Here is a 26,284-nt window from a genome sequence, read left to right on the forward strand (position 1 = left end):
CCTGTGATGGACTGGACAATGTTTAGTTTAGAGATACAGTGCGGAAACAGGCCCTTCAGCCCACCGAGTCCGAACCGACCAGCGATCCCCGCACATTAACACGACTACACACACTAGGGACAATTTACAATTTATGCCAAGCCAATTAACCTACAAACCTGTACGTCTTTGGAATGTGGAAGGAAACCAAAGATCTCGGAAAAAACCCATGCAGCTCACAGGGAGAACGTACGAACTCTGTACAGACAGCACCCGTAGTCGGGATCTAACCCAGATCTCTGGCATTGTATGCGCTGTAAAGCAGCAATTCTACTGCTGCAGCAACCATTTTGCCCACTTTCCGCAGCCTTCTTTATTCCTGGGTGTTCGAGTAACCAAACTAAGAAAGCCACGATGCAACCAGTGAGTACTCTATCTACCATACACATATCAAAGTAGAGTATTCAGCTACATACTGAATCTCCTCAATCTTCTAAGGAAATAGAGATGTGATGAGCTTTCTATGTGATTGCATCAATGTACTGGGCCCAGGATAGATCTTCAGAGATACGCACGCCTAGGCACTTTAAGCTGTTGGCTCTCTCCTCTGCCAATCCATCCATGACATAGATTCATGGATCCATGGTTTTCCTTTCCTGAAGTCAACAATCAACCTCGGGGTCTTGCTAATATGAGAGCAAGATTGTCGTCTGGCACCATTCAATCAGATTATTAATCTCCCTTCTCTACTCTGATTCAATGTTACCTGTTATTTAACAGTGGTATCACCGGCAAATTTAAAGATGGCACTGGAGTGTGTCTGGCTTTCAGTTTGTCAATTTGTATTGATTGAGATTTGCTGATGAGGAAGTGAAGGATCCAATAGCATAAGGATGAGCAGACACACAATTCCCTGAGTATAATGATGTTTAGAGACCATGATGTTGCCGAGCTGTAGTCAATGAACAGCAGCCTGATGTACGTGTTCTTATTGTCCAAGTGGATGAGTGGAGAGCCATTAAGACTGCATCTGCTTTTGATCTGTTGTGGCAGTAGGCAATTTGTAATGGCTCCAGGTCCTTACAAGGCAGAAGTTGATCTGCTTCATAACCAACCTCTTGAAGCACTTCATCACAATGGATGTGAGTGCCACTAGTCGGTGCTCATTAACGCATGTCACTTGCATTTCTTGGACAATGATATTATGGATGTCCTTTTCAAGCAGGGGGATAGAAACATAGAAACATAGAAAATAAGTGCAGGAGTAGGCCATTCGGCCCTTCGAGCCTGCACCGCCATTCAACATGATCATGGCTGATCATCCAACTCAGTATCCTGTACCTGCCTTCTCTCCATACCCCCTGGTCCCTTTAGCCACAAGGGCCACATCTAACTCCCTCTTAAATATAGTCAATGAACTGGCCTCAACTACCATCTGTGGCAGGGAATTCCAGAGATTCACCACTCTCTGTGTGAAAAATGTTCTTCTCGTCTCGGTCCCAAAAGATTTCCCCTTTATCCTTAAACTGTGACCCCTTGTCCTGGACTTCCCCAACATCGGGTACATTCTTCCTGCATCTAGCCTGTCCAACCCCTTAAGAATTTTGTAAGTTTCTATAAAATCCCCCCTCAATCTTCTAAATTCTAGTGAGTACAAGCCGAGTCTATCCAGTCTTTCTTCATATGAAAGTCTTGACATCCCAGGAATCAGTCTGGTGAACCTTCTCTGTACTCCCTCTATGGCAAGAATGTCTTTCCTCAGATTTGGAGACCAAAACTGTACGCAATACTCCAGGTGTGGTCTCACCAAGATCCTGTACAACTGCATTAGAACCTCCCTGCTCCTATACTCAAATCATTTTGCTATGAATGCTAACATACCATTCGCTTTCTTCACTGCCTGCTGCACCTGCACGCCTACTTTCAATGACTGGTGTAACATGACACCCAGGTCTCGTTGCATCTCCCCTTTTCCTAATCGGCCACCATTCAGATAATAGTCTACTTTCCTGTTTTTGCCACCAAAGTGGATAACCTCACATTTATCCACATTATACTGCATCTGCCATGCATTTTCCCCACTCACCCAGCCTATCCAAGCCACCTTGCAGCCTCCTAGCATCCTCCTCACAGCTAACACTGCCCCCAGCTTTGTGTCATCCGCAAACTTGGAGATGTTGCATTCAATTCCCTCATCTAAATCATTAATATATATTGTAAATAGCTGGGGTCCCAGCACTGAGCCTTGTGGTACCCCACTAGTCACTGCCTACCATTTTGAAAAGGACCCGTTTACTCCTACTCTTTGCTTCCTGTTTGCCAACCAGTTCTCTATCCCCCAATACCGTGTGCTTTAAGTTTGTATACTAATCTCTTATGTGGGACCTTGTCGAAAGCCTTCTGAAAGTCCAGATATAACACATCCACTGGTTCTCCCTTATCCACTACTAGTTACAGCCTCGAAAAATTCTATCAGATTCGTCAGACATGATTTACCTTTCGTAAATCCATGCTGACTTTGTCCAATGATTTCACCACTTTCCAAATGTGTTGCTATCCCATCTTTAATAACTGACTCTAGCAGTTTCCCCACTACCGATGTTAGACTAACTGGTCTGTAATTCCCCGTTTTCTCTCTCCCTCCCTTTTTGAAAAGTGGGGTTACATTAGCTACCCTCCAATCCTCAGGAACCACTCCAGAATCTAAGGAGTTTTGAAAAATTATCACTAAGGCATCCACTATTTCTGGGGCTACTTCCTTAAGTACTCTGGGATGCAGCCTATCCAAGGATGACCTTGGATTTTAGTAATGAGAGGTTAAAGATGTCCGCAAAAACCGCCGACAGTTGGTCCGAGGTCAACTCACAGCCAAGAATGCAGCCAGGTACACTATCAGTGCCAGATACATTCCGAGGTTCACCCTTTGGAAGGATCTTCTGACATTGGTCTCATCACTGAGATTAGTGTTGTTGGGGGCTGTGAGAGCCCCAGATGATACATCAATATTCTCCTTTTCAAGCCAAGCATAGAAAGCATTCAGCTCTCTGGGAAGGATGCATTGTTGTCATTTGAGCTATTTGGCTTCCCCTTGTGGATGTAATGACACACAAGCCCATCCATACCTGCCAAATGCCCATCTGATCGTCTACAAAGGGGTTTATTCACTTTCTTGATGGCCTTCTTGGGGTTGTTCCTGGAATTCTTATATTCTGTATCACCAGACTTACATGCCTGAGACCTGGTTCTCAGACCTGGTCCGCTGTAGATTATCGACACCCTGGTTCATTCAAGGCTGTTGGTATGGAAAACTGGGATGATCTTGGTGGGAACACAATCCTGCACTCATTTCCTCTTGAAGTCAGTAACAAATGTGGTGTATGCATTCAGCTCTATTGCTGAGTCCTTGAGCACCGTCTGTCTACTGATGACAAGCACTTGCAAAATCAATCCTCTGCCCCCCTCCCCGACCAACTATAATAAAAGACCTTTGATCCTCTGTGGTCTCCAGCAGCTATCTAGAAAGAGGAGCACAGCCTGGTGATATAATTTTCCAAAATGTGGGTGAGGGATGGAACAATAAGCATATTTGATGGTGGAATAGCTGTAGTCGGGAGTGTTTGATGCCCTTGCTGCAGAAGTTCTGGTAGTAATCTATCATTAAGAGACTTCCCTGCAAACTATTTCACTGTCCTCTCAATACACTGCTTCTCAGATTAGATTTTAAAAACACATTTAAAACAAATAACATTCAAATATCCTTTATTGGAGATTAAATCTGATTATGATGCAAGACTTCACTTTCAATTGACATGATGAAATCCATTGAAATCTTAACTTGCTCTGTTAAAGTTCTGATATTGTGTTTACACCTCAAATCATGAGCTTGATCGGTGAAGGGAGCTTCTAATACCTTTTCTTCAGAAGCAGCCTGGGTTTGGTAAATTGGCCATTTGGTGGGTTGAAACCCCATTTGATGGGTTGGTATGTAATGGAGCTAAAGACCTGCTATTAATTTCAAGCTGTTTAAATTCCAGGGAATATCACTTACACCTCAGTTCTTCGCATTTGCTTTTTAGAACCATAGGCAGAATACCATCCGCTCTTGAAGCCTTGTCATTTTTCATTTGAGTTATGGCTTTTTTTGCTTTCTTGTTCAGATGTAGTAGTGAATCCAGATGAGACACTTTGCCATGAATGGGTTCAAGGGCACTGACTTCAAGGAAGGAGGAACAGCTAAGCATTTATTACAAGTATTCCTTCCAGATACTGTTTCTCTGTACTAGGCAAGTTCATGAAGACTGCCTCTCTGCACATGGCAAGTTCACCTCCATTCCTGGCTCACTGCAGGTAGGTCTTAAATGGCTTTGACAAATACTGCAAGGACTAAGAGTTGAGAATCAGATTGCTGCAATGCTGAAAGTAACTTAGATGGAAGGAGCACCTTCTGATGGAAAGGACCCAGAGTGACAATGGCCCAGCATAGTTTTATGGTTCAATTCATAGATACAATCTAACCACCAATTTCTGAATCTCAATATCAAAGGGGAAGACACTTTGCAAAAAATATTAAGCCAGTGTCAGATTATACAGAGTGATATGCCTGCCCTCTTGTGGATAAATGGTATATACACAGAAAACAGCATGAATTCTGTTTATTTTTTGTAAAATGATTTACTTTAAACCAATTCAAGACAGTTGTTACATGCCACAGATTGTAGTAGACTTGACAATTTTAAAGATACATTTTTTTAATGAATACCCATTTTTAAGTTAACATTAGTTGGGGGTGGATAAAAACTTTGATTTGTGTGGTAAATTTAACAACGCAGGACATTTTTCATTGTCTAAATTTACAAATGTATTCTTATTGGCTTTGAAAGTATCCACTCAAATAATAGAAGCAACATGACAAGAAAAAATGGATTTATTATGTCAGTTATTTTATTCCTGGCCCTCAACCTATGAAATGCACTACTATATGACCAACAGCCTCGATAAACTTAACAGACCAACCTTCATTCATATGTACTACATCCTCTGAACTATGCTTTTACAAACATTGAATGGAGACATTAAGAACTCCAAAACCAAAAAGTACTACGAGTTTGTATCCTGAAACTCCCTGCAGATATATCTGCAGAATACTCATGTCACAAGTAGTCACATGGACCACTGAATGAAATTACCTGCTCCATTCAAAATGGCTACTGGCTAATTATGTTCAGGAAAACATTAAGGCATTCCATCAGTCATCAATACAGCTCAAACTATATTTAATCCTCCATCTATCCATTATTTTAATGTAAGGTAAAGAAATAATAGATGCAGCACAAGTCTGAATTCTAATAAACAATTCAGAATTTTATTAAAAACACTATTTAATAAAATCCATATGGTCTCTCATTGTGTTCTTTGTGCTACATAGAAAAGACCTCAGCTATTCTTGTAACAAATATGCTATTTTCAGGGGTTTTTCCCCCAATATCTTTTCAAATATTCTCTACAAAATGTTAGCAATACAGTTTATGTCAAACACAGGAACGCTATACATAAACAATGGTCGGGAGCGTTTGACCCTCTTTTGCTGCAGAAGTGCTGATGGTAATTTATCATTTAGAGACTTCCCCGTAAAACTATTTCATTGCCCTCTCAATACACTGCTTTTCAAATTAGATTTTCAAAGCACATTACAAACATTAACATTAAAATATCCTTTATTGGAGTTTGAAGCTAATTGTGATGTGGGACTTCACTTTCAATAGACATGATGAAATCCATTTGAATCTTAACTTGTTCCATTGAAGTTCTGAATTTGTGTTTACATCTTCCCAAATCATTACTTTGATCATTAGAGGAATAGATCAGGTAGTCTTTTGCCCAGAGTAGGGAATCGAGGACCAGAGGACATAGGTTCAAGGTGAAGGGGAAAAGATTTAATAGGAATCCGAGGGGTACTTTTTCCACACAAAGGGTGGTGGGTGTATGGAACAAGCTGCCAGAGGAGGTAGTTGAGGCTGGGACTAACCCATCATTCAAGAAACAGTTAGACAGGAACATGGATAGGACAGGTTTGGAGGAATATGGACCAAGCGCAGGCGTGGGATTAGTGTAACTGGGACATTGTTGGCCGGTGTGGGCGAGTTGGGCTGAAGGGCCCGTTTCCACACTCTATGACTATGACACCTTTTCTATAGGAGCAATCATAAACATGAAAATCATTGTAAAAATCTGAAACTTGCATTTCTTATGAGAAACAAATGATCCTAAAATACGCTTGAGGCTTTATATCAGAAAGAGATATTTTTTTTTAAGCACATAAAATGTAAGTGTGCACCTAATTTAGAATACCAGATAACAGATAAGTTTTATAATAATTCAAATATTAGAGAACTCTACGCTTCTTTTTGGCAGTGAAAAAAGCCAATGCGGTGGTCATTCCTGACGACGCCAACATATACTACGCGGTGGGCCCCGTTGCCAAAGTTCATTTTGTTCTGAAGAAAAAGGACAACTGCAGTCAACTCGGAAACGGATCGGCCAACTGTGACTCCGTGGCCGCGGTGCCACAGGTGCTGTCGCCGAGGGAGGACGGACGGAGCCGCGGCTCGAGAGACTAACAGAGACTAACAGAGGCAAAGAGGTTTGCCACGCACTGCAAGGGAGCAGTGGACCAGACAGGAAGAGCGGACGGAATTACCACTAGACAGCCAAACCAGTAGGTAATTTACGGCTGGGGTGAGTACTTTCCCATTTATAGGAGGTAGGATTATATAAATAAGGGGTGTATCAATACAGTAGGGGATTCTTAAATAGGACCAGTTAATTACTTATATAAGATGGGCGGTCAGGAGATGTGCCAATACTGCGAGATGTGGGAATTTGTCGACACCATTGATGTAGAAGATCCCTACAGCTGCAGTAAGTGTTTGAGGCTAGAGGAACTCCAGCTCCGCATTGATGAGCTGGAGACCCAACTTCATACGCTGCGGTACATCAGGGAGGGGGAGTATTACCTGGATGTTTTGTGCCAGGGGATGGTCACACCAACCAGTTTAACTAATTCAGTAGGCAGTGAGCAAGGAAAGGAAGGTGTGGCCATAAGCGAGGCAGGTAGGGGGAACCAGGAGGAGATGCGGCAGGAGCCACAGCCCTTGTCCCTGACGAGCATGACCGAGGCTCTTACTCAATGTAAGGACGGGATCAGGGGCTGTGGGAGGGATGAGCAACCTGGCTGCAGCACCGTGGATCAGGAGGCCATTCAAGAGGGGGGAGTTAGAAGAAATGCCGTAGTGATAGGGGATAGTATTATTCGGGGGGTAGATAAGGTTCTCTGCGGCCAGCAGAACATGTCCCGAAGGCTGTGTTGCCTACCCGGTGCTAGGGTTAAGGATATCTCTGCGATGCTGGAGAGAAATTTGCAGAGGGAGGGGGAGGATCCAGTGGTCGTGGTCCATGTGGGGACCAATGACATAGGAAGGACGAGGAAGGAGGATCTGCTGAAGGAGTTTGAGCAGTTAGGGAATAAATTAAAAAGCAGAACCTCGAGGGTACTGATCTCCGGATTGCTACCTGAGCCACGGGCCAAATCGGCGAGGGTACGTAAAATTAAAAAGCTAAATGCGTGGCTCAAAGACTGGTGTGGGAATAATGGGTTTGGTTTCTTGGGCCACTGGCACCAGTACTGGGACAGGGGGGATCTGTTCTGTAAGGACGGACTTCACCTGAACGGTGCTGGGACTGGGGTCCTGGCAAATCATATAACTAGGGCAGTAGAGAGGTCTTTAAACTAAGTAGCGGGGGGGGAGGTATCAAGGGGGGTAATAACGGCAGGGGTAGAGGAAATAGAGCAGGGTATCAGTGGGGAAGCGGAAAGTCAAAATGTGACAGGAGACAGAATGTGTGAAGATAAAGCTTTAGATGTAAAAGGGGCAAAAACGGAAAGGAAGGGTAGTAAAAATCATCTGAAAGTGCTTTATCTAAATGCACGGAGTATTCGTAATAAGATAAATGAATTAACGGTGCAATTAAGTATATATAGTTATGATATCGTGGCCATTACGGAGACATGGCTGCAAGGGGATCAGGACTGGGAGTTAAATATAGAGGGGTACTCGACAATTAGGAAAGATAGACAGGAAAGAAAGGGAGGAGGGGTGGCCCTTTTAATAAGGGAGGGAATAACGGCAATAGAGAGGAAGGATATTGCGTTGAAGGATCAGGATAGTGAAACAGCTTGGGTACAGATAGAGAATAATAAGGGGAAAAAAACACTAGTGGGTGTAATTTATAGACCTCCAAATAGCTGTGACGCTGTTAGTCAGAACATAAATCTGCAAATAGTTGACGCATGTAAAAAGGGAACTGCTGTAATCATGGGGGACTTCAATTTTCATATTAATTGGGCAAACCAAACTGGGCAGGGTAGACTAGAGGAAGAGTTTATAGAATGGATTAGAGACGGGTTCCTAGAACAGTATGTCACAGAACCGACAACGGGGGAGGCAATCTTGGATCTGGTCCTGTGTAATGAAGCAGGATTAATTAAAAATGTCATAGTTAGGGACTCGTTGGGAACAAGTGACCACAATATGGTCGAATTCCATATTCAAATAGAAGGGGAGCAGGTTGAAACTCAGGCTAGGGTGCTTAGTCTAAATAAGGGGGATTATGAAGGTATGAGGACTGAGCTGATCAAAGTTGACTGGGATAGCAGACTCAAGAATAAGACGGTACATGAGCAGTGGTGTACGTTTAAGGATCTACTGTATAACCTTCAAGAAAAATTTATTCCTATGAAGAAAAAAAGGGGTAAGGGTAAGAACAGTCAGCCATGGCTCAGTAAAACTATAAAGGATAGTATTCGGCTGAAGGCAAGGGCATATAAGGTAGCCAGAGATAGTGGGAGGGTAGAGGATTGGGAAGCATTTAAAGGTCAGCAAAAAATAACTAAGAGATTAATTAAGACGGGGAAAATAGACTATGAAAGGAATTTAGCGAACAACATAAAAACTAATAGTAAGAGTTTTTATAGCTATATAAAAAGAAAAAGGGTGGCTAAGGTGAACGTTGGTCCATTGGAGGGTGAGACTGGAGAGTTGTTGGTGGGGAACATGGAAATGGCAAAGGCATTAAACGAGTATTTTGTATCAGTCTTCACCATAGAAGACACAAAAAATATTCCAACGCTGGATAAACAGGGGGCGGTAGGAATGGAGGAGCTAAATACTATTAAGATCACCAAGGAGGTGGTATTAGGGAAATTAATGAGACTGAAGGAGGATAAATCCCCTGGGCCTGATGGATTACATCCAAGGGTCTTGAGGGAGATAGCGGTGGGGATTGTGGATGCATTGGTGATAATTTTCCAAAACTCCCTGGAGGCAGGAACGGTCCCAGTGGATTGGAAAATGGCCAATGTAACACCTATATTTAAAAAAGGAAGTAAACAGAAGGCGGGTAACTATAGACCGGTTAGTCTAACATCGGTGGTGGGTAAAATGTTAGAGACAATTATTAAAGAAACACTAACGGGGCACTTGGATAAACATGACTTCATCGGACAGAACCAGCATGGTTTTGTGAAGGGGAAGTCCTGTTTAACGAATCTGCTCGAATTCTTTGAGGAAGTAACAACCCGGGTGGATAAAGGGGAACCGGTGGATGTGGTATACTTGGACTTCCAAAAGGCTTTTGACAAGGTGCCACATAAGAGACTATTGCTAAAAATAAAAAATTATGGGATTGGGGGTAATATATTAGCATGGGTAGAGGATTGGCTAACAAATAGGAAGCAGAGAGTGGGGATAAATGGTTCATACTCGGGATGGCAACCGGTAACTAGCGGGGTTCCGCAAGGGTCGGTGCTGGGACCCCAGTTGTTCACAATTTATATAAATGATTTGGAGGAGGGAACCAAGTGTAATATATCAAAATTTGCGGACGATACAAAAATGGGAGGAAAAGTAGGGGATGAGGAGGATAGGAAGAGTCTGCAAAAGGATATAGATAAGCTAGGTGAGTGGGCAACAACTTGGCAGATGAAATTTAATACTAATAAATGTGAAGTCATTCACTTTGGGAAAAAAAATGATAGGGCAAGTTATTTTCTAAATGAGGAGGAGCTGCGTTGTAATGCAACGCAAAGGGATCTAGGGGTATTAGTACATGAATCACTGAAAGTTAGTATGCAGGTGCAGCAAGCAATCAGGAAGGCCAATGGAGTTTTGGCCTTTATTGCTAGGGGGATTGAGTATAAAAACACGGAGGTCTTGCTGCAGCTGTACACAGTATTAGTGAGACCACATTTGGAATACTGTGTACAGTTCTGGGGTCCATACTTAAGAAAGGATGTACTAGCCCTGGAGGCAGTGCAGCGAAGGTTTACAAGATTAATTCCTGCAATGAGGGGATTGACATATGAGGAAAGGTTAAGTAGGCTGGAACTCTACTCTTTGGAGTTTAGAAGAATGAGAGGCGATCTCATTGAAACATATAAGATCGTGAGGGGCCTTGATCGGGTGGATGCACCGAGGATGTTCCCAATGATCGGGGAAACTAGAACTAGGGGACATAGTTGCAGAATAAGGGGGGGCTCTTTTAAAACTGAGATGAGGAAGAACTTCTTCACCCAGAGGGTGGTTAATTTATGGAATTCACTGCCCCAGGGAGCAGTGGAAGCAGAAACTTTAAATATATTTAAGACTAAAATAGATGTTTTTTTAGCTGCCAAGGGGATAAGGGGCTACGGGGAGAGGGCAGGGATATGGACCTAGGTATGGTTAGTATAGTAAGACCCGAGTGATCTCCTGGACAAGTGTCGATCGCCTGGATTGGGGTCGGAGAGGAATTTCCCGGATTTTTTTCCCGAATTGGACCTGGGTTTTTATCCGGTTTTTTGCCTCCCCCAGGAGATCACGAGGTTCTTGGGGTGGAGAGGGGTGATAGCGGTATAAAGGGGAGGGTAGTGTCTTGTGTTCTGTGTCTTGTGTCTACTGTTTGTGGGTAAGTGTGTCTGTTTAGTGTTCAGCCATGAGCGAATGGCGGTGCGGGCTCGACGGACCTGGTGGTCTACTCTCGCGCCTACTTTCTATCTTTCTATGTTTCTATGTTTCTGATTCAATTGGCATTTTCCCCATTTGAAATTCTGTGAATGTTGGGCCTCTGCCTCAATTGCACCCAGAAGTTGTCAAACCAGTCACATCTTGCTTATTCTATGCAGCATTTATAATCAGCGCTCAATCAAGCTATGTCTTCATCATCCAAAAATATTCTCTCATTCATCAACTCAATAACTGTGAATAAAATATGCAATCACATCCATTGTAATTTCTTTTGCTCTTCTGAGTCACGTGTACTCTGTTGTCAGTTAAAGTCCGAAATTGCTTCATCACTGTGCCCGTTAGATGTGGATTGTTCGAAATTACGATTTCCTTGAGAAATGGCATCTCCACCAAGCCAAACAAATTTTCTTGATTCAACAATCTATAACCACTGGGAAGGTTAAAATAATGCAGTATATGTGAATTTGGTGAAATAGTAAAAAGGTAAAAACTTAACATTCATTCAGATTGTTAAACAACTGCTTAAAACTTCAAGAGTAAACTGATAATCTTGACAATTCCCGTTCTATGATCATTGTAAGGAGCATCAATTCCTGACAGTTTACATACAGGTGGAACACCGATTTTCCAGCACCCACGGTTCCAGATTCATTCTGGATTATTTGTTTTCTCGGCCAAGAGATCATGCAATAATGAAACGATAATACACCACCTGTCCTGTTAATGACACCCCTCTCGTGTCTCTAAGGCACCATAAAACAAATATAAAACATAAACTGAATGTGAATGGAATGAGCAGTCAACCCTGGCTCCCACCGTCTCCTCGGTCGTTTAGAGCCCTGACTTCCAACCCGACTCCCCACACACAAAGTGCACCAGAGAGCCCATCTTCACCCACCACACATTCCAGTGACACGGCTATTGTTGCGGCTCACGTTGTAGCCCCTTGGAACAGCTCTATGTATAAGTCGCTGCCCAATCCCTCCCACCCACCCCCTTCTTTTATAATCTAACAAACCTGCGCTAGATTTATCATGCCAAGAACATTAAGATACCATGGACAAAAAATGTTTGAAATACAAAGAACAGAAAGCAGGATAAAAAAGTGAATAAAAGGTGAAAGGTTTGTTTCCATCATCAGGTGATCGCATGTATTTTATTTTGCTACAATTTGTGTAATAAATATGAAAATAACCTAACAATGTAAATAATTAATTAATTACAATATTGTATTGATATTAATATTTAATTAATACAATATTTAAAATGTAGAGAAAGACTCAGCAAGTTTGCTTAAATGCCTCCCAAGGATCGTAACAAATTTGCTGCTGATTAATTTAAAACTAATCTCCACACAAGTAAACGGGTAGGTGGAGCGATTGAAGACATCCAGTTAATTGGCTTCAAATAATTTTGAAGACTGAGGTTACTGATGTTATTTTGGTCAGCATATATTTAAGCTAAAAACCATCAGCTTGACAATTGCAGTTTTTTTTCTTAGCTTCCCCTTTACCTTATTTGCTCAGAATCAATACTGTACTGTCCTTTGTTGAAAACCAGCTAAATAGCAGTTGTTGTGTCTATTTAACTGCTGACTATGCATTTAGTAACACAAGAGAATAAGCAGGAAAGCCAGGAAACCTGGTGCTGTTTATACCAATTATGCACAATTGTCAGAAATTAAACTCGATAAACTGACCACACAATCTACTGCAATTGGAGATACTTTGAGTTAACAAAATCATCCTCATTTAAAATTACTCAAACCAGAATTTTATCCATGGTTCAGTGGATCAAAACAACATGCTGATGTAGCACCCAGTCATACAAACCATAATTATAGGTACGAACATTTATCTTTGGGAGTTAGCTTCAGCATAGTTGGGCATCAAAACTAGCCTCCATGCACCAAGCTATAGGGTGGCAAAACTGTGAATCAGCCACCAGTCTTATAGATACACATAACATTTATAACCATGTACCTATGGAGTGCACCAACCTGACTTGGAAATATATGGCTGATTCCTCAATATTACTGGATCTAAATCCTGGAACACCTCAACCAACAATAGCACGCGAGTACCTTCATCAGAAGAATTGCAGTAATTCAATGTGGCATCTCACCATCACCACCTCACGGGCACAGGCATAGGCAATGAATGCTGGCTTTGCCACAATACTCCCAAAAACAAATTAAACAAAACTGAATTTTGCATCAATTAATACAGAAATTTTATAATTTACCTTAGGTCTAGGGTCTGCAAGAAAGGAAACTGCTTGGGCAGTTGCTTTAACATTGTTTCAGTAATACCATTGCAGAGGACCAAGCTTAGATGTTTAAGGCTTTTTCCTGAAGAATCAGAGAGAAGCTGTACATCGACATTCGAAAGTCTTGCATTTATCAAATCAATTTTTGTGAGCTCCAAAGGTAAAACGTTCACAAATTCAGCAAGTGGTCCATTCCCTGGTAAATTTAACACAGAAATTAAGTACAGAAGAATGCATTTGATAAAAAATTTCCTTCACAGTTGCACATCTCTTCAAAATGTTATAAAAAGTTGAAACATCAAGAGCCAAGGAAATAATAATTTGCTGAATACTTTTGTTATTTTAACACTCTTAAATATGATTATTTAGTAAAACATTGGCACGCGGCATCTTAATATTCCACCGTGGTTCTTCTTTTTAAAAAAATGAAAATCCCACTCAGAAAGTTAACCTATTATAAAGGTCATACCACTTGATAATACCAATTTTTTTTTGGCTTCAAGCATAACACCAGAACTTGAGAACACTAATTTAGGTTAAGTGCAGGTAGACACAAAATGCTGGAGTAACTCAGTAGGACAGGGAGTATCTCTGGAGAGAAGAAATGAGTGATGTTTCGGGTCGAGACCCTTCTTCAGACTGATGTCAGGGGAGTGGGTGGGACAGAGATGGAATGTAGTCGGAGACAGTAAGTCTGGTGGGAGAACTGGGAAGGGGTGGAGAGAGAGGGCAAGCAAGGGCAATTTGAAGTTAGTGAAGTCAATATTCATACCGCTGGGGTGTAAGCTACCCAAGCAAAATATGAGGTGCTGTTCCTCCAATTTATGCTGGACCTTACTCTGACAATGGAGGAGGCACAGGATAGAAAGGTCAGATTGGGAATGGGAGGGGGAGTTAAAGTGTTGAGCAACCGGGAGATCAGGTAGGTTAATGTGGACTGAGCGGAGGTGTTCAGCGAAACGATCGCCGAGCCTGTGCTTGGTCTCGCCGATGTACAAGAGTTGACACCTGGAACAGTGGTTACAGTAGATGAGGTTGGAAGAGGTGCAAGTGAACCTCTGCCTCATCTGGAAAGACGGGGAGTAAAGGGACAGGTGTTGAATCTCCTGCGGTTGCAGGGGAAAGTACCTGGAGTGGGGGTGGGAAGGGACGAGTTGACCAGGCAGTTGAGGAGGGAACGGTCTCTGCGGAAAGCAGAAGGGGTGAAGATGGGAAGATGTGGCCAGTAGTGGGATCCCGTTGGAGGTTGCAAAAATGTTGAAAGATTATATGTTGTATGGGAGATGCCAGAGAGTAATGGTGGATGGTTGTTTGTCAGGTTGGAGGCCAGTGACTAGTGGGGTGCCACAGGGATCTGTGTTGGGTCCACTGTTGTTTGTCATGTACATCAATGATCTGGATGATGGTGTGGTAAATTGGATTAGTAAGTATGCAGATGATACTAAGATAGGTGGGGTTGTGGATAATGAAGTAGATTTTCAAAGTCTACAGAGAGATTTATGCCAGTTGGAAGAGTGGACTGAAAGATGGCAGATGGAGTTTAATGCTGATAAGTGTGAGGTGCTACATCTTGGCAGGACAAATCAAAATAGGACGTACATGGTAAATGGTAGGGAATTGAAGAATGCAGGTGAACAGAGGGATCTGGGAATAACTGTGCACAGTTCCCTGAAAGTGGAATCTCATGTAGATAGGGTGGTAAAGAAAGCTTTTGGTGTGCTGGCCTTTATAAATCAGAGCATTGAGTATAGAAGTTGGGATGTAATGTTAAAATTGTACAAGGCATTGGTGAGGCCAATTCTGGAGTATGGGGCACAATTTTGGTCGCCTAATTATAGGAAGGATGTCAACAAAATAGAGAGAGTACAGAGGAGATTTACTAGAATGTTGCCTGGGTTTCAGCAACTAAGTTACAGAGAAAGGTTGAACAAGTTAGGGCTTTATTCTTTGGAGCGCAGAAGGTTAAGGGGGGACTTGATAGAGGTCTTTAAAATGATGAGAGGGATAGACAGAGTTGACGTGGATAAGCTTTTCCCACTGAGAGTAGGGAAGATTCAAACAAGGGAACATGACTTGAGAATTAAGGGACAGAAGTTTAGGGGTAACATGAGGGGAAACTTCTTTACTCAGAGAGTGGTGGCTGTGTGGAATGAGCTTCCAGGGAAGGTGGTGGAGGCAGGTTCGTTTTTATCATTTAAAAATAAATTGGATAGTTATATGGACGGGAAAGGAATGGAGGGTTATGGTCTGAGCGCAGGTATATGGGACTAGGGGAGAATACGTGTTCGGCACGGACTAGAAGGGTCGAGATGGCCTGTTTCCGTGCTGTAATTGTTATATGGTTATTATATGCGACGGCTGATGGGATAGAAGGTGAGGACAAGGGTTACTCTGTCCTTGTTACGAATGGGGGGTGGGGAAGGGGAACAAGAGCAGAGCTGCGAAATATAGAGGAGACCCAAATGAGAGCCTCATCTATAATGGAAGATGGGGACCCCGATTCCTAAAGAATGAGGACATCTCTGATGCCCTGTTATGGAAAACCTCATCCTGGGTGCAGATGCGGCATAGACAGAGGAATTGGTAGTAGGGGATAGAGTCTTTAAAGGAAGCAGGGTGGGAAGAAGTGTAGTCTCGATAGCTATGGGAGTCAGTGTGTTTGTATCTAGATAGCAACCAGAGTCAGTGGGTTTGTATCTAGATACCTATGGGAGTCCGTGGGTTTGTATTCTAGATAGCTATGGGAGTGTTAGGTTAAGTGCAGTTGTATGGGACCTTGTCAAAGTCTTTTTGAAAGTCGAGATACACCACATCCACTGGCGCTCCCTTATCCATTCTACTTGTTACATGTTCAAAAAATTCCAGAAAATTAGTCAGGCATGATTTCCCCTTCATAAATCCATGCTGACTTTGACCGATCCCGTCACTACTTTCCAAATGTGCGCCTATAACATCCTTAATAATTGTCTCAAGCATCTTCCCCACTACCGACGCAAGGCTAACTGGTCGATAATTCCCTGTTTTCTCTCTCCCTCCTTTCTTGAAAAGTGGAGTTACATTGGCTACCCTCCAGTTCACAGGAACTTATCCAGAGCTGAGAGAGCATTGGAAAATGATCACCAATGCATCCACGATTTCTAGGGTCACCTCCTTGAGCATTCTGGGATGCAGACCATCAGGCCCTGGGGGTTTATCTGCCTTAAGTCCCAACAGTTTACCTAACACAATTACCTGACCAATGTAGATTCCCTTCAGTTCCTCCCTTCCACGAGATCCTCGGTCCCCTAGTATTCTAGGAGATTGGTTTTGTCTTCACTAAGGAAGACACAAACAAAGCACTAATTTAACTGTTCTGCTATTTCCTTGTTTCCCATTATAAATTTACCTGTCGCTGACTGCAAGGGACCTACATTTGTCTTCACTAATCTTTCTCTTTTTACCCATCTAAAGAAGCTTTTGGAGTCAGTTTTTACATTCCCCACAAGCTTTCTTTCATGCTCTCCCCCCCCCCCCCTCTTAATTAACCCCCTCGTCCTCCTCTGTTGAGTTCTAAATTTCTCCCAGTCCTCTGGTTTGCTGCTTCCTCTGGCCAATTTATATGCCTCTTCCTTGGATTTAACACTATTCTTGATTTCCCTCGTTGGCCACGGATGAGCCGCATTCTCCGTTTTATTTTTCGCCAGACAGGCATGAATCATTTTTGGAGTTCATCCATGCGGTCTTTAAACTTTTGCCATTGCTTCTCCACCGTCAACCCTTTAAGTATAATTTGCCAGTCTATCCTAGCTTATTCCTGTTTCATACATTCAGACTGATGTGAGGGTGGGGGGGCGGGAAGAAGAAAGGAGGAGGCGGAGACAGTGGGCGGAGGGAGAGCTAAGAAGGGGAGGAGAAAGCAGGGACTACCTGGAATTAGAGAAGTCAATGTTCATACCGTTGGGGTGCAAACTGCCCAAGCGAAATATGCTCCTCCGATTTACAGTGGTCCTCACTCTGGCCATGGAGGAGGCCCAGGACAGAAAGGTCGGATTTGGAATCTTCCCACCCCGCCCACCCTCACATCTCTCTGAAGAAGGGTCTCAACCCAAAAATTGCCTATTTCCTTCGCTCCAATGATAATATCATACCTAGTTATAGCAGACGATGGGCAATAACGGACACTATTACCCCTCCACCCACCCTACCAAGGTCAGTTATAATAAGGGTTTACTTTATTCACATTAGTCTAGCAGCTTTGTCAATGAAAATAAAAAAAACTGACAGATGATTGAAATCTAAAATAAAAACAAAAATCCTGGAAATACTCAGCAGGTTAGGCCACAGCTGGGAGAAGAGAAACAGAGATAATGTTTAAGGTTGAAGACCCTTTGTCTGAGCTCCGAAACATCAACTCCGTTTCTCTTCCCACAGGTACTGCCTGACCTGCTCACTATTTCGAACATTTTCTATTTTTATTTGAATTCTGTAGACTCCAGTGAGCTACAATTAGAATCACAGTGAATAAATTACATTTATATAGTGACATAATTGTACAAAACACACAAAGATCCTTCATTGAAGCAATACAAAAAAATTTCATATCAATTCATTTAAGGATAAATTGATTCAGCTAAATAAGCAGCTGATTTTTTACAAAGGAAACTAGGCAGAGAGCCTCTGAAAAGTAATTAGAAAACTGAGCATTTTAATACCTGAAGGCAAGGCAGCCGACATTGAAATAATTAATGTAAAAACTGCTGAAGAGGCCAAAATTAAGAGTTTGAGTCTCACGAGACAAATCATTTGCAACAGTCTACTTACAGGACAGTTCTAATTCAGTAATATTTGGCAGGTTGTCCAGCATGCTATGCACAAAATTGGTGTTCAATAAAACGCAGGGCCTGGTAAGACTCACAGAAAGGCTACGGACATTCCGAAGTTGGTTGAGCGCTTTCCTGGACAGTGGACCATTTGTGCTATTGAGAAGAGTCAGCCTCTCTAACTGAAGCTGTGAAATGCAGGGTGGCTCAAACCCATCTGGAAGAACAAATGTTTCACTTTTGGTTATGGTGACACATTATTTAAACAGTTTAATAGAATCTTAGTTTGTTAAATGTGACTGGTTAGAGCGAGTATGAAGCCAGAGAAAGGACGTATGCGCACGCACTTTGACTGTCTATTCAGGTCTCAATCAGTGTAAAACTCTTGAAACGTTAAAAGCCTTCGAATATTTTATTACATTAACGACTCCAAGGTCAAGACACCAGAACATCTTTGATCCATCTAGCGCTACAATACACAATAACCCTATGGCTAGCTACTATGGACTCGAAATACAATCTGTTGATAAGTAACTGCTTGAACTGATTAGGTTTCTTTTCCCAGCACTTGCCAACAAACTGGTCCATATATTTTCCAGTCTTAAAAAGCAATGCATTCCCTCTTTTGCTAACTTCATCTACAAATACAATCCTCTTGCTTCTGTTCTATAAATGAAAAAAAAAAGCATTCCTATTATTCAAACCCATTTTTTCCCCTTGTTTAGAAGATCACCCAAGGATGTGGAGAAATATTTTCCGGATTTATTTTTCCCCAATTGACCTATGCTTTTTTTTCCTTCTTTTTTTTTTTAAAGTGAGAGTGCCTGCATTGTGCACTCTCACTGACCAATTGGGAAAATAAATCTGGATTTTACCATATCCTTGGGTAATGTTCTCAATGAATCTATCTAGCATTTCCTCTATAGATACAAGGTGCTACATGTAAAGTGCATAGCTTCTTATAGCTACGGAGGGCATGCCAGATAGATCAAACATATAGGATGTTTTTACATCTCATACAATAATTCTTTATCCATGATCTTTTTCATACCTGGCTGTTTAGAAGTCCTAATTTCTGGTGCTGTAAAACACAGTGATAAATTCTCCCAAGTGTCCACAGAACTCAATGACAGTTCTCTCAGTTTTGGCAACCGGAACAAAATATACTGAAATGATAACAATGGAGGGTTCTTCTGCCTTATATGAAGTGTCAAAGATTGCAACTTTTTTAAATCTGCAAGGAGGCACAGCGAACTGCTACGGCCAAATAACGAAGAACATAAAACCAATGTTGTCAATTGTTTGAAGGTAACCACTTCGCTCAGCAACTCTTGGTCTAGCACTAATGAACTGTTACTCAGCTGCAGGTTTTGCAAGTTTGCCAGTGGTCTCAGGGTACGCAGTCTTTCCGTGTTCATTTTCACATTCATAGAAACAGATGTCAAGTTAGGAATTAAATTAACCATCTTCTGCAATTGCTTCGATGTTGCTTCCTTAATCACCAGACATCTTATTCTCCTTTTTCTGAGTGTTGTCCAAAAACAGGAGTTACAGCTTTGTAAACGTTTTAGGACAACCGTCTTGTTCAGCCACAGAGTAGGATGGTCAATCAATTGATGGAAATACTTGCAAGTTGCACGAACATTAGCCATTTCCTCAAATGAAAGATACCGAAATACTTCCAACAATATATCCTGAGGTAGATTTAACCATTGTTGACCTATTTTTGCCATAATTGTCTTTGAGAAACGAGGTGCAAGACACCCACTGCGTCTATATTTCAATGTTTAACTTTAACGCTTCAGTGTATTATTGGCTATATTAATTTCAGTTTATATTTACGATTCTATTTAGAAGAAAATAAAATGTTCTTTTCCAGGGATTTCTGTCAACAAAATTTATTTGCCAATTACATGCTATTTTTCATATTCAAGTTCATTTGCTTGTCTTGGAGCACGTCTTGGAGGTGCGCTTGAGTGACAAAAGATGAACACTCTAATTATGACTTCCGTCAAAATGAAGAGCGTCCCGTTTCTTGAGTATTGACCCACTGTTGAAAGAAAGGTAAATAATTCACTAGAATTGCAAGTCCAAGCTTGGTCATTCCAAAGCACCTCAAATAACCTATCCTTTTTTCTTATTATACAAATTAAATTAAATTTTTTACAAGCCAGCTATGAGCTATGATGTGCCTAGGGAGAATGTGAAACTTAAAGAAACTAGTATCAGTAATAAAATAGCACAGGACAAATTAGAAAGATGGACATATGATCTCGAACCTTATGGTTTACATCCTCTGATTTTAAAAGGCTTAGCTACAGAGATAATATATACATTCCAAAATATCTTTCAAAATCCCCTACAGACTGGGAAGGACCACATATAACTGGTATCCAAGAAAAGGGTGAGAAAGAGAAAACAGGCCAGTTTAGCTAATTCAAGTTGTTGGGAGAGGGTTAAAATCTAACAATAAGTCACTTAAGAAAGACATAAAGACTGGAGATCAGGGGACAGCCATTGATGACAGCAAAGTTATTTTGTCAATCATTGCTAATTTTGTAATTGTCCATTTCATAAGGCTATGGATAGTCACAAAATGCTGGAATAATTTGCTTAGTTACTGCAGTGTTTTGTGTCCATCTGTTGGATTTTGTAAAGTTCAATAGCCTGTTGGTAAGTAGCTGTCCCGGAACCTCGGGGTCCATGACAATGCCAGTATTTCTAACCATCAACAGAGAACAGGACAGCACAGGTACAGTCCCATTGGCCTTAATACATGTGCAGAACATGATGCCAAATGTATTAAACTAAGCACATATTCCTGCACATGATCCATATCCATTCAATCCTTGTATAACCAAAATGCCACGAGTCAAGTCAAGAGTGTCAAATGTCATACATCCCAGATAGATCAATGAAATTCTTACTTGCAGCAACACAACAGAATATGTAAACATAGTACTCTGTAAACAATATAATAGATGAGAAAAAAAGTTTAGTGTGTGTATATAGACATATATATTAAAAAAGAGAGAGAGGAGCGACATATAAAAGTATACAACGAGCTGGAGTAACTCAGGACAGACAGCATCTCTAGAGAAAAGAAATGGGTAACGTTCAGGTTGAGACCCTTCTTCACATTGTGTCAGGGGAAAGGGAAACGAGAGATATAGAACAAACGAATGAAATAATCTCTCTACATTCCTCTCTCTCGTTTCCCTTTCCCCCCCCGATTTTCTGTCTGAAGAAAGCATCACCTATTCCTTTTCTCCAGAGATGCTGTCTGACACGCTGAGTTACTCCAGCTTTTTGTATCTATCGCAGAAACATAGAAAAATAGGCGCAGGAGTAGGTCATTCAGCCCTTCGAGCTAACGCCATTCAATATGATCATGGCTGATCATCTAAAATCAGTACCCCTTTCCTGCTTTTTCCCCATATCCCTTGATTCCTTTAGCCCTAAGCACTAAATCGAACTATCTCTTGAAAACACCAGTGAATTAGCCTCCACTGCCTTCTGAGGAAGAGAATTCCACAGATTCACAACTCTCTGGGTGAAAATATGTTTCCTCACCTCAGTCCTAAATGGCCTACCCCTTTTTCTTAAACTGTAACCCCAGGTTCTGGACTCCCCCAACATCGGGAACATTTTTCCTGCGTCCAGCCTGTCCAATCCTTTAAGAATTTTATATGTTTCTATGATTCCCTCTCATCCTTCTGAATTCCAGTGAATACAAGCCCAGTCGACCCATTCTTTCATCATATGTCAGTCAAACCACCCCGGGTTTTAACCTGGTGAACCTACCCTGCACTCCCTCAACAGCAATAATGTCCTTCCTCAAATTAGTAGACCAATATTGCACACAATACTCCAGGTGCAGTCTCACTAAGGCCCTGTACAACTCCTTGCTGTTAAACTTAAATCCTCTCGCAAGGCCAACCTGCCATTAGCTTTCTTCACTGCCTGCTCACTTTTCAGTTCAGTTTAAACTCGCAGTTCCTTGCTACACACACACATTTATATGTGTAGGAAGGAACTGCGAGTTTAAACCGAGAGAGTTTATAGAGAGAGAAACATAGAAAATAGGTGCAGGAGTAGGCCATTCGGCCCTTCGAGTCTGCACCACCATTCAATATGATCATGGCTGATCATCCAACTCAGTATCCCTTACCTGCCTTATCTCCATACCTTCTGATCCCCTTAGCCACAAGGGCCACATCTAATTCCCTCTTAAATATAGCCAATGAACTGGCCTCGACTACCTTCTGTGGCAGAGAATTCCAGAGATTCACCACTCTGTGTAAAAAATGTTTTTCTCATCTCGTTCCTAAAAGACTTCCCCCTTATCCTTAAACTGTGACCCTTTGTTCCGGACTTCCCCAACATCGGGAACAATCTTCCTGCATCTAGCCTGTCCAACCCCTTAAGAATTTTGTAAGTTTCTATAAGATCCCCCCTCAATCTTCTAAATTCTAGCGAGTACAAGCCGAGTCTATCCAGTCTTTATACACACACATTAAAAACAAACAATAACAGTGCAAAATGCCTGTCTAAATGTCCCTTAAGCCCCCACTATCGTGTCTGCTTCCATCACCTTCCAAAACAATTCTCGTAAAGTGGGTATTGTGTTTTAAAGAGAGGCACAGACCATCAAAGATCATCGCATCTTTGCAGACCATCGAGTCGCGTGAAGAGAGCAACAAAACCTTCCTTCAAGTCGGCAGGCACATGGACGCAGGAAGATGACGGCATGTACGAGGACCAATCAGCGGCGAGACGCCGAATTCGAAATTAACGGCTGGCGGCGTGTTTGAAATGGCGGCGCGGGCGGCGCGAGCTGCGGGTGAGTGAATGCGTTCCCGGGCGCGGTTCCCATCGCACGACACGCAGGGACAATGGGCTCGTGACAGGTTTTAACCCACGGCTCACTCACTCACTCGCTTGCTTTCATTACTTGCTCTCACACCATATCTCTAGTGTCTCCCTCTCCCTGACTCTCAGTCTCGACCCGAATCGTCACCCATTCCTTCTCTCCAGAGATGCCGCCTGTCCCGCGGAGTTACTCCAGCATTTTGTGTCTATCTTCGGTGTAGACCAGCATCTGCAGTTCCTTCCTCCACATTAAGTTACCGTCGCTGGATTATCAGTCGACCTGCACCGCTTGCCCGTCCGCAAACTCTGTCCAATTTGTTTTCCCTTCGCTTACATTATTTCCCCCACTCTCCCCACTACAATCAGACCGAAGAAGATTCCCGACCAAAAATATCACCATTTTCTTCAGAGATGCTGTCTGACCCGCTGAGTTATTCCAGCATTTTTGTGTCAGCATGTTGGGGAGATAGCTGGAGTAAAGTCTGCATCATCAGTTTTGCTTTCCCGTCCACAAGCTTTTTGTGCCCCGGTCCGGCATCAGGAGACTCCCCTCGCCATGGCACTAAGTCGGTGGGTTACTTGACGGCTTTAGACAACTTCGGATTGTCCCGTCCATTAATACAAAGGCCTGATTCGGCTCCTATTCGGTTATTCCCATAGCCTCTCCAGTAAACAAACTGAAATTGTATTCTTTGTATACCAACAATTAGGTGAACCAGATAAAAAACTAGGAAAAAGAGATATAAACTAGCCCTTCAAATACACTGGTTACTGATGAATTGAACATCAACTTTTAAAATAGTAAATTATTTTGTTGGTTGGGGAATCTGTATATAATCAAACATAATTTTTAAACCAGAACGTTGTCTAAAAGGGGATCAGAGGGTATGGAGAGAAGGCAGGTACGGGATACTGAGTTGGATGATCAGCCATGATCATATTGAATGGCGGTGCAGGCTCGAAGGGCCGAATGGCCTACTCCTGCACCTAATTTCTATGTTTCTATGTCTCTCATTGTCATCTAATTTACTCGATTTTAGATTCTCAATGGAATTTCGGAAAAGGGACTCTTGACATGTTCTCCCTTTAAATGAGAGCACCAGTATTTTGTCTATACTCAAATGTTGTACAACAAGGTGAATTAATTGAGACAAACAAGATCTAAGGAGAATAAATCATGGGTGAGGTACCAGAGGTCTGGAGGGCAGCTAATGTTGTACCTCTATTTTATAAGGGCAGCAAGGAAACCCTGGGAACCGTAGACCTGTGAGCCTAACATCTGGTAGGCAGGTTACTGGAGCGTATTATGAGGGATATGATATACATGCATATGGATCGTCAGCATGGTTTTGTGAGATCATGTCTTACGAACCTGAGATTTTTGAAGTCATAACCAAAAAGGTTGACGAGGGCAAAGCCGTAGACGTTGTCTGCTTGGTAGGCTGCTCTAGAAAATTAGATTGCATGGGATCCAGACAGAGCCAGCCGACTGGATAGGGAATTGGCTTCATGGAAGGAAGCAGAGGGTGATGGTGGAAGGTTGTTTTTCGGACTGGATGCTTGTGACTTGTGGTGTCCCTCAGGGATAGCACCCATTGCTGTTTGATTATATCAATAATTTGGATGAGAATGTAGCAGGCATGATTAGTAAATTTGCAGATGACATTAAAGTGGGTGGAATTGTAGAATTGTGGATGGTTATCAGAAATTACAGCAGGATCTTGATCAGTGAGCAGATAGTCTGAGGAATGATTAATGGAGTTTAATGCTAATTAAGTGTGAGGTATTACATTTTGGGAAGTCAAACATAGGACAGGACCTTTACAAAGAATGGCAAGGCCATGGAAAGGGTTGTAGAGCAGAGGGATCCACAAGCGCGGGTACATAGTTCCTTGAAAGTGACATCACGACAGATAGGGAGTCAAGATGGGTTTTGGTGTGTTGGCCTTCATTAGTACGGGTCTTGAATATAGAAGTTAGGATGTTATCTTACAGTTGTACAACACCTTGGTCAGGCCGCATTTGGAATATTGTGATGAGTTTTTGTCATGCTGCTGTAGGAAGGATACTATTAAGCTGAAAAGAATGCAGAGAAGATTTACTAGGATGTTGTCGGGCCTTGAGGGCCTGAACCAAAGATCTTATAGCGGAGCTCCGCTATAGGATCTTTGCCTGAACTATAAGGAGACGTTTGTCAGGCTAAAACTTTATTCCTTGGAGTGAAGGATATAGTGGTGTATAAGATCATGAATGGAGTTGATAGGGTAAATGCACAGAGACTTTCATCCAGAGTAGGAGAATCTAGAACCAAGGGATATAATTATTGCGGATAATTGGCCTGAAGTTCGCATGTGGGAGAGATGTCTGCTGTGTTTTTAAAAACAGGTTATTTTTGTGATCTAGATGCAATTGCAGGTACATGGCTCCTTGAAAGTGGCGCCTCAGGTAGACAGGGTAGTCAAGAAGGCTTTTGGTGCATTGGCCTTCATCAGTCAAAGCATTGAGTAGAGTATTGTGTTCAGTTTTGGTCACTGTATTATAAGAAAGATGTTGTCAAGCTGGAAAGGGTGGGCAAGGTGGGCCGAAGGGCCTCTTTCCATGCTTTATGACTAAGAAAAAACACTGAATAATATGAAGAAATTGGATGTTATTTGCATCGTGTTCAACGCGGACATTGTGGGCCGAAGGGCCCGTTTCTGTGCTATGTTCTATTCTATAACAAAGGCAATATTCTACAACAAAATGCTATATTCTGTTCTATAATAACTGATATTTATATTCATGCATCAATATATATGTCATAAGTGTTCGGAATAGAATTAGGCCATTCGGCCCATCATGTCTACTCTGCCATTCAATCGTGGGTGATCTATCTCTCCCTCCTAACCACATTCTCATGCCTTCTCCCCCCATAACCCCTGACACCCGTACTAATCAAGAATCTATCTCTGCCTTAAAAATATCCACAATAAATACCACAGATTCACCACACTTTGACTAAAGAAATTCCACGTCATCTTCTTCTTTAAAGAACGTCCTTTAATTCTGAGGCTATGACATCTAGTTCTAGACTCTCCCACTAGTGGATACATCCTCTCCACATCCACTCTATCCAAGCCTTTCACTATTCTGTATGTTTCAATGAGGTGCCCCTCATTGTTCTAAATTCCAGCGAGTATAGTGCCAACAAATGCTCTTCATAGATCAACATACTAATTCCTGGGATCATCCTGGTAAACCTCCTCTGGACCCTCTCCAGAGCCAGCACATCCTTCCTCAGATATAGTGCCCAGAATTGCTAACAAT

General features: G+C 42.1%; 2 protein-coding genes and 1 long non-coding RNA gene across 8 annotated transcripts in view; 2 read left to right on the forward strand and 1 right to left on the reverse strand.

The window, feature by feature from the left end:
• Nucleotides 1-4,898: 4,898 nt before the first annotated feature.
• LOC116977077 lies at nt 4,899-16,183 on the forward strand. The gene is made up of 3 exons (XR_004413113.1): nt 4,899-5,135; nt 10,267-10,271; nt 16,173-16,183. It is a non-coding gene; the product is annotated as an uncharacterized LOC116977077 (long non-coding RNA).
• The window catches only part of LOC116977076, an 86,176-nt gene continuing 65,964 nt past the window's right edge, over nt 6,073-26,284 (reverse strand). For 3 of the 6 annotated variants that reach the window (XM_033027346.1, XM_033027344.1, XM_033027345.1), the window contains 5 exons: nt 19,158-20,156; nt 18,108-18,323; nt 13,284-13,503; nt 11,092-11,469; nt 6,073-6,381 (listed from right to left, as the gene is read on the reverse strand). In XM_033027346.1, the coding sequence (XP_032883237.1) occupies nt 11,259-11,469; nt 13,284-13,503; nt 18,108-18,323; nt 19,158-19,839 (1,329 nt within the window). In that variant the 5' untranslated portion in view covers nt 19,840-20,156 and the 3' untranslated portion in view covers nt 6,073-6,381; nt 11,092-11,258. Of the gene's footprint in view, nt 6,382-11,091; nt 11,470-13,283; nt 13,504-18,107; nt 18,324-19,157; nt 20,157-22,700; nt 22,825-26,284 lie in introns of those variants that run through there. The other 3 variants (XM_033027342.1, XM_033027343.1, XM_033027347.1) reach the window with 3 other exon arrangements.
• mis18bp1 (MIS18 binding protein 1) overlaps nt 22,889-26,284 on the forward strand; it is a 57,057-nt gene continuing 53,661 nt past the window's right edge. The window contains exon 1 of the mRNA XM_033027339.1: nt 22,889-22,949. Coding sequence (XP_032883230.1) covers nt 22,922-22,949 — 28 coding nt within the window. The 5' untranslated portion in view covers nt 22,889-22,921. The remainder of the gene's footprint in view (nt 22,950-26,284) is intronic.

The sequence above is a fragment of the Amblyraja radiata genome, chromosome 9 (genome assembly GCF_010909765.2).
Source record: "Amblyraja radiata isolate CabotCenter1 chromosome 9, sAmbRad1.1.pri, whole genome shotgun sequence".
Taxonomy (NCBI): Eukaryota; Metazoa; Chordata; class Chondrichthyes; order Rajiformes; family Rajidae; genus Amblyraja; species Amblyraja radiata.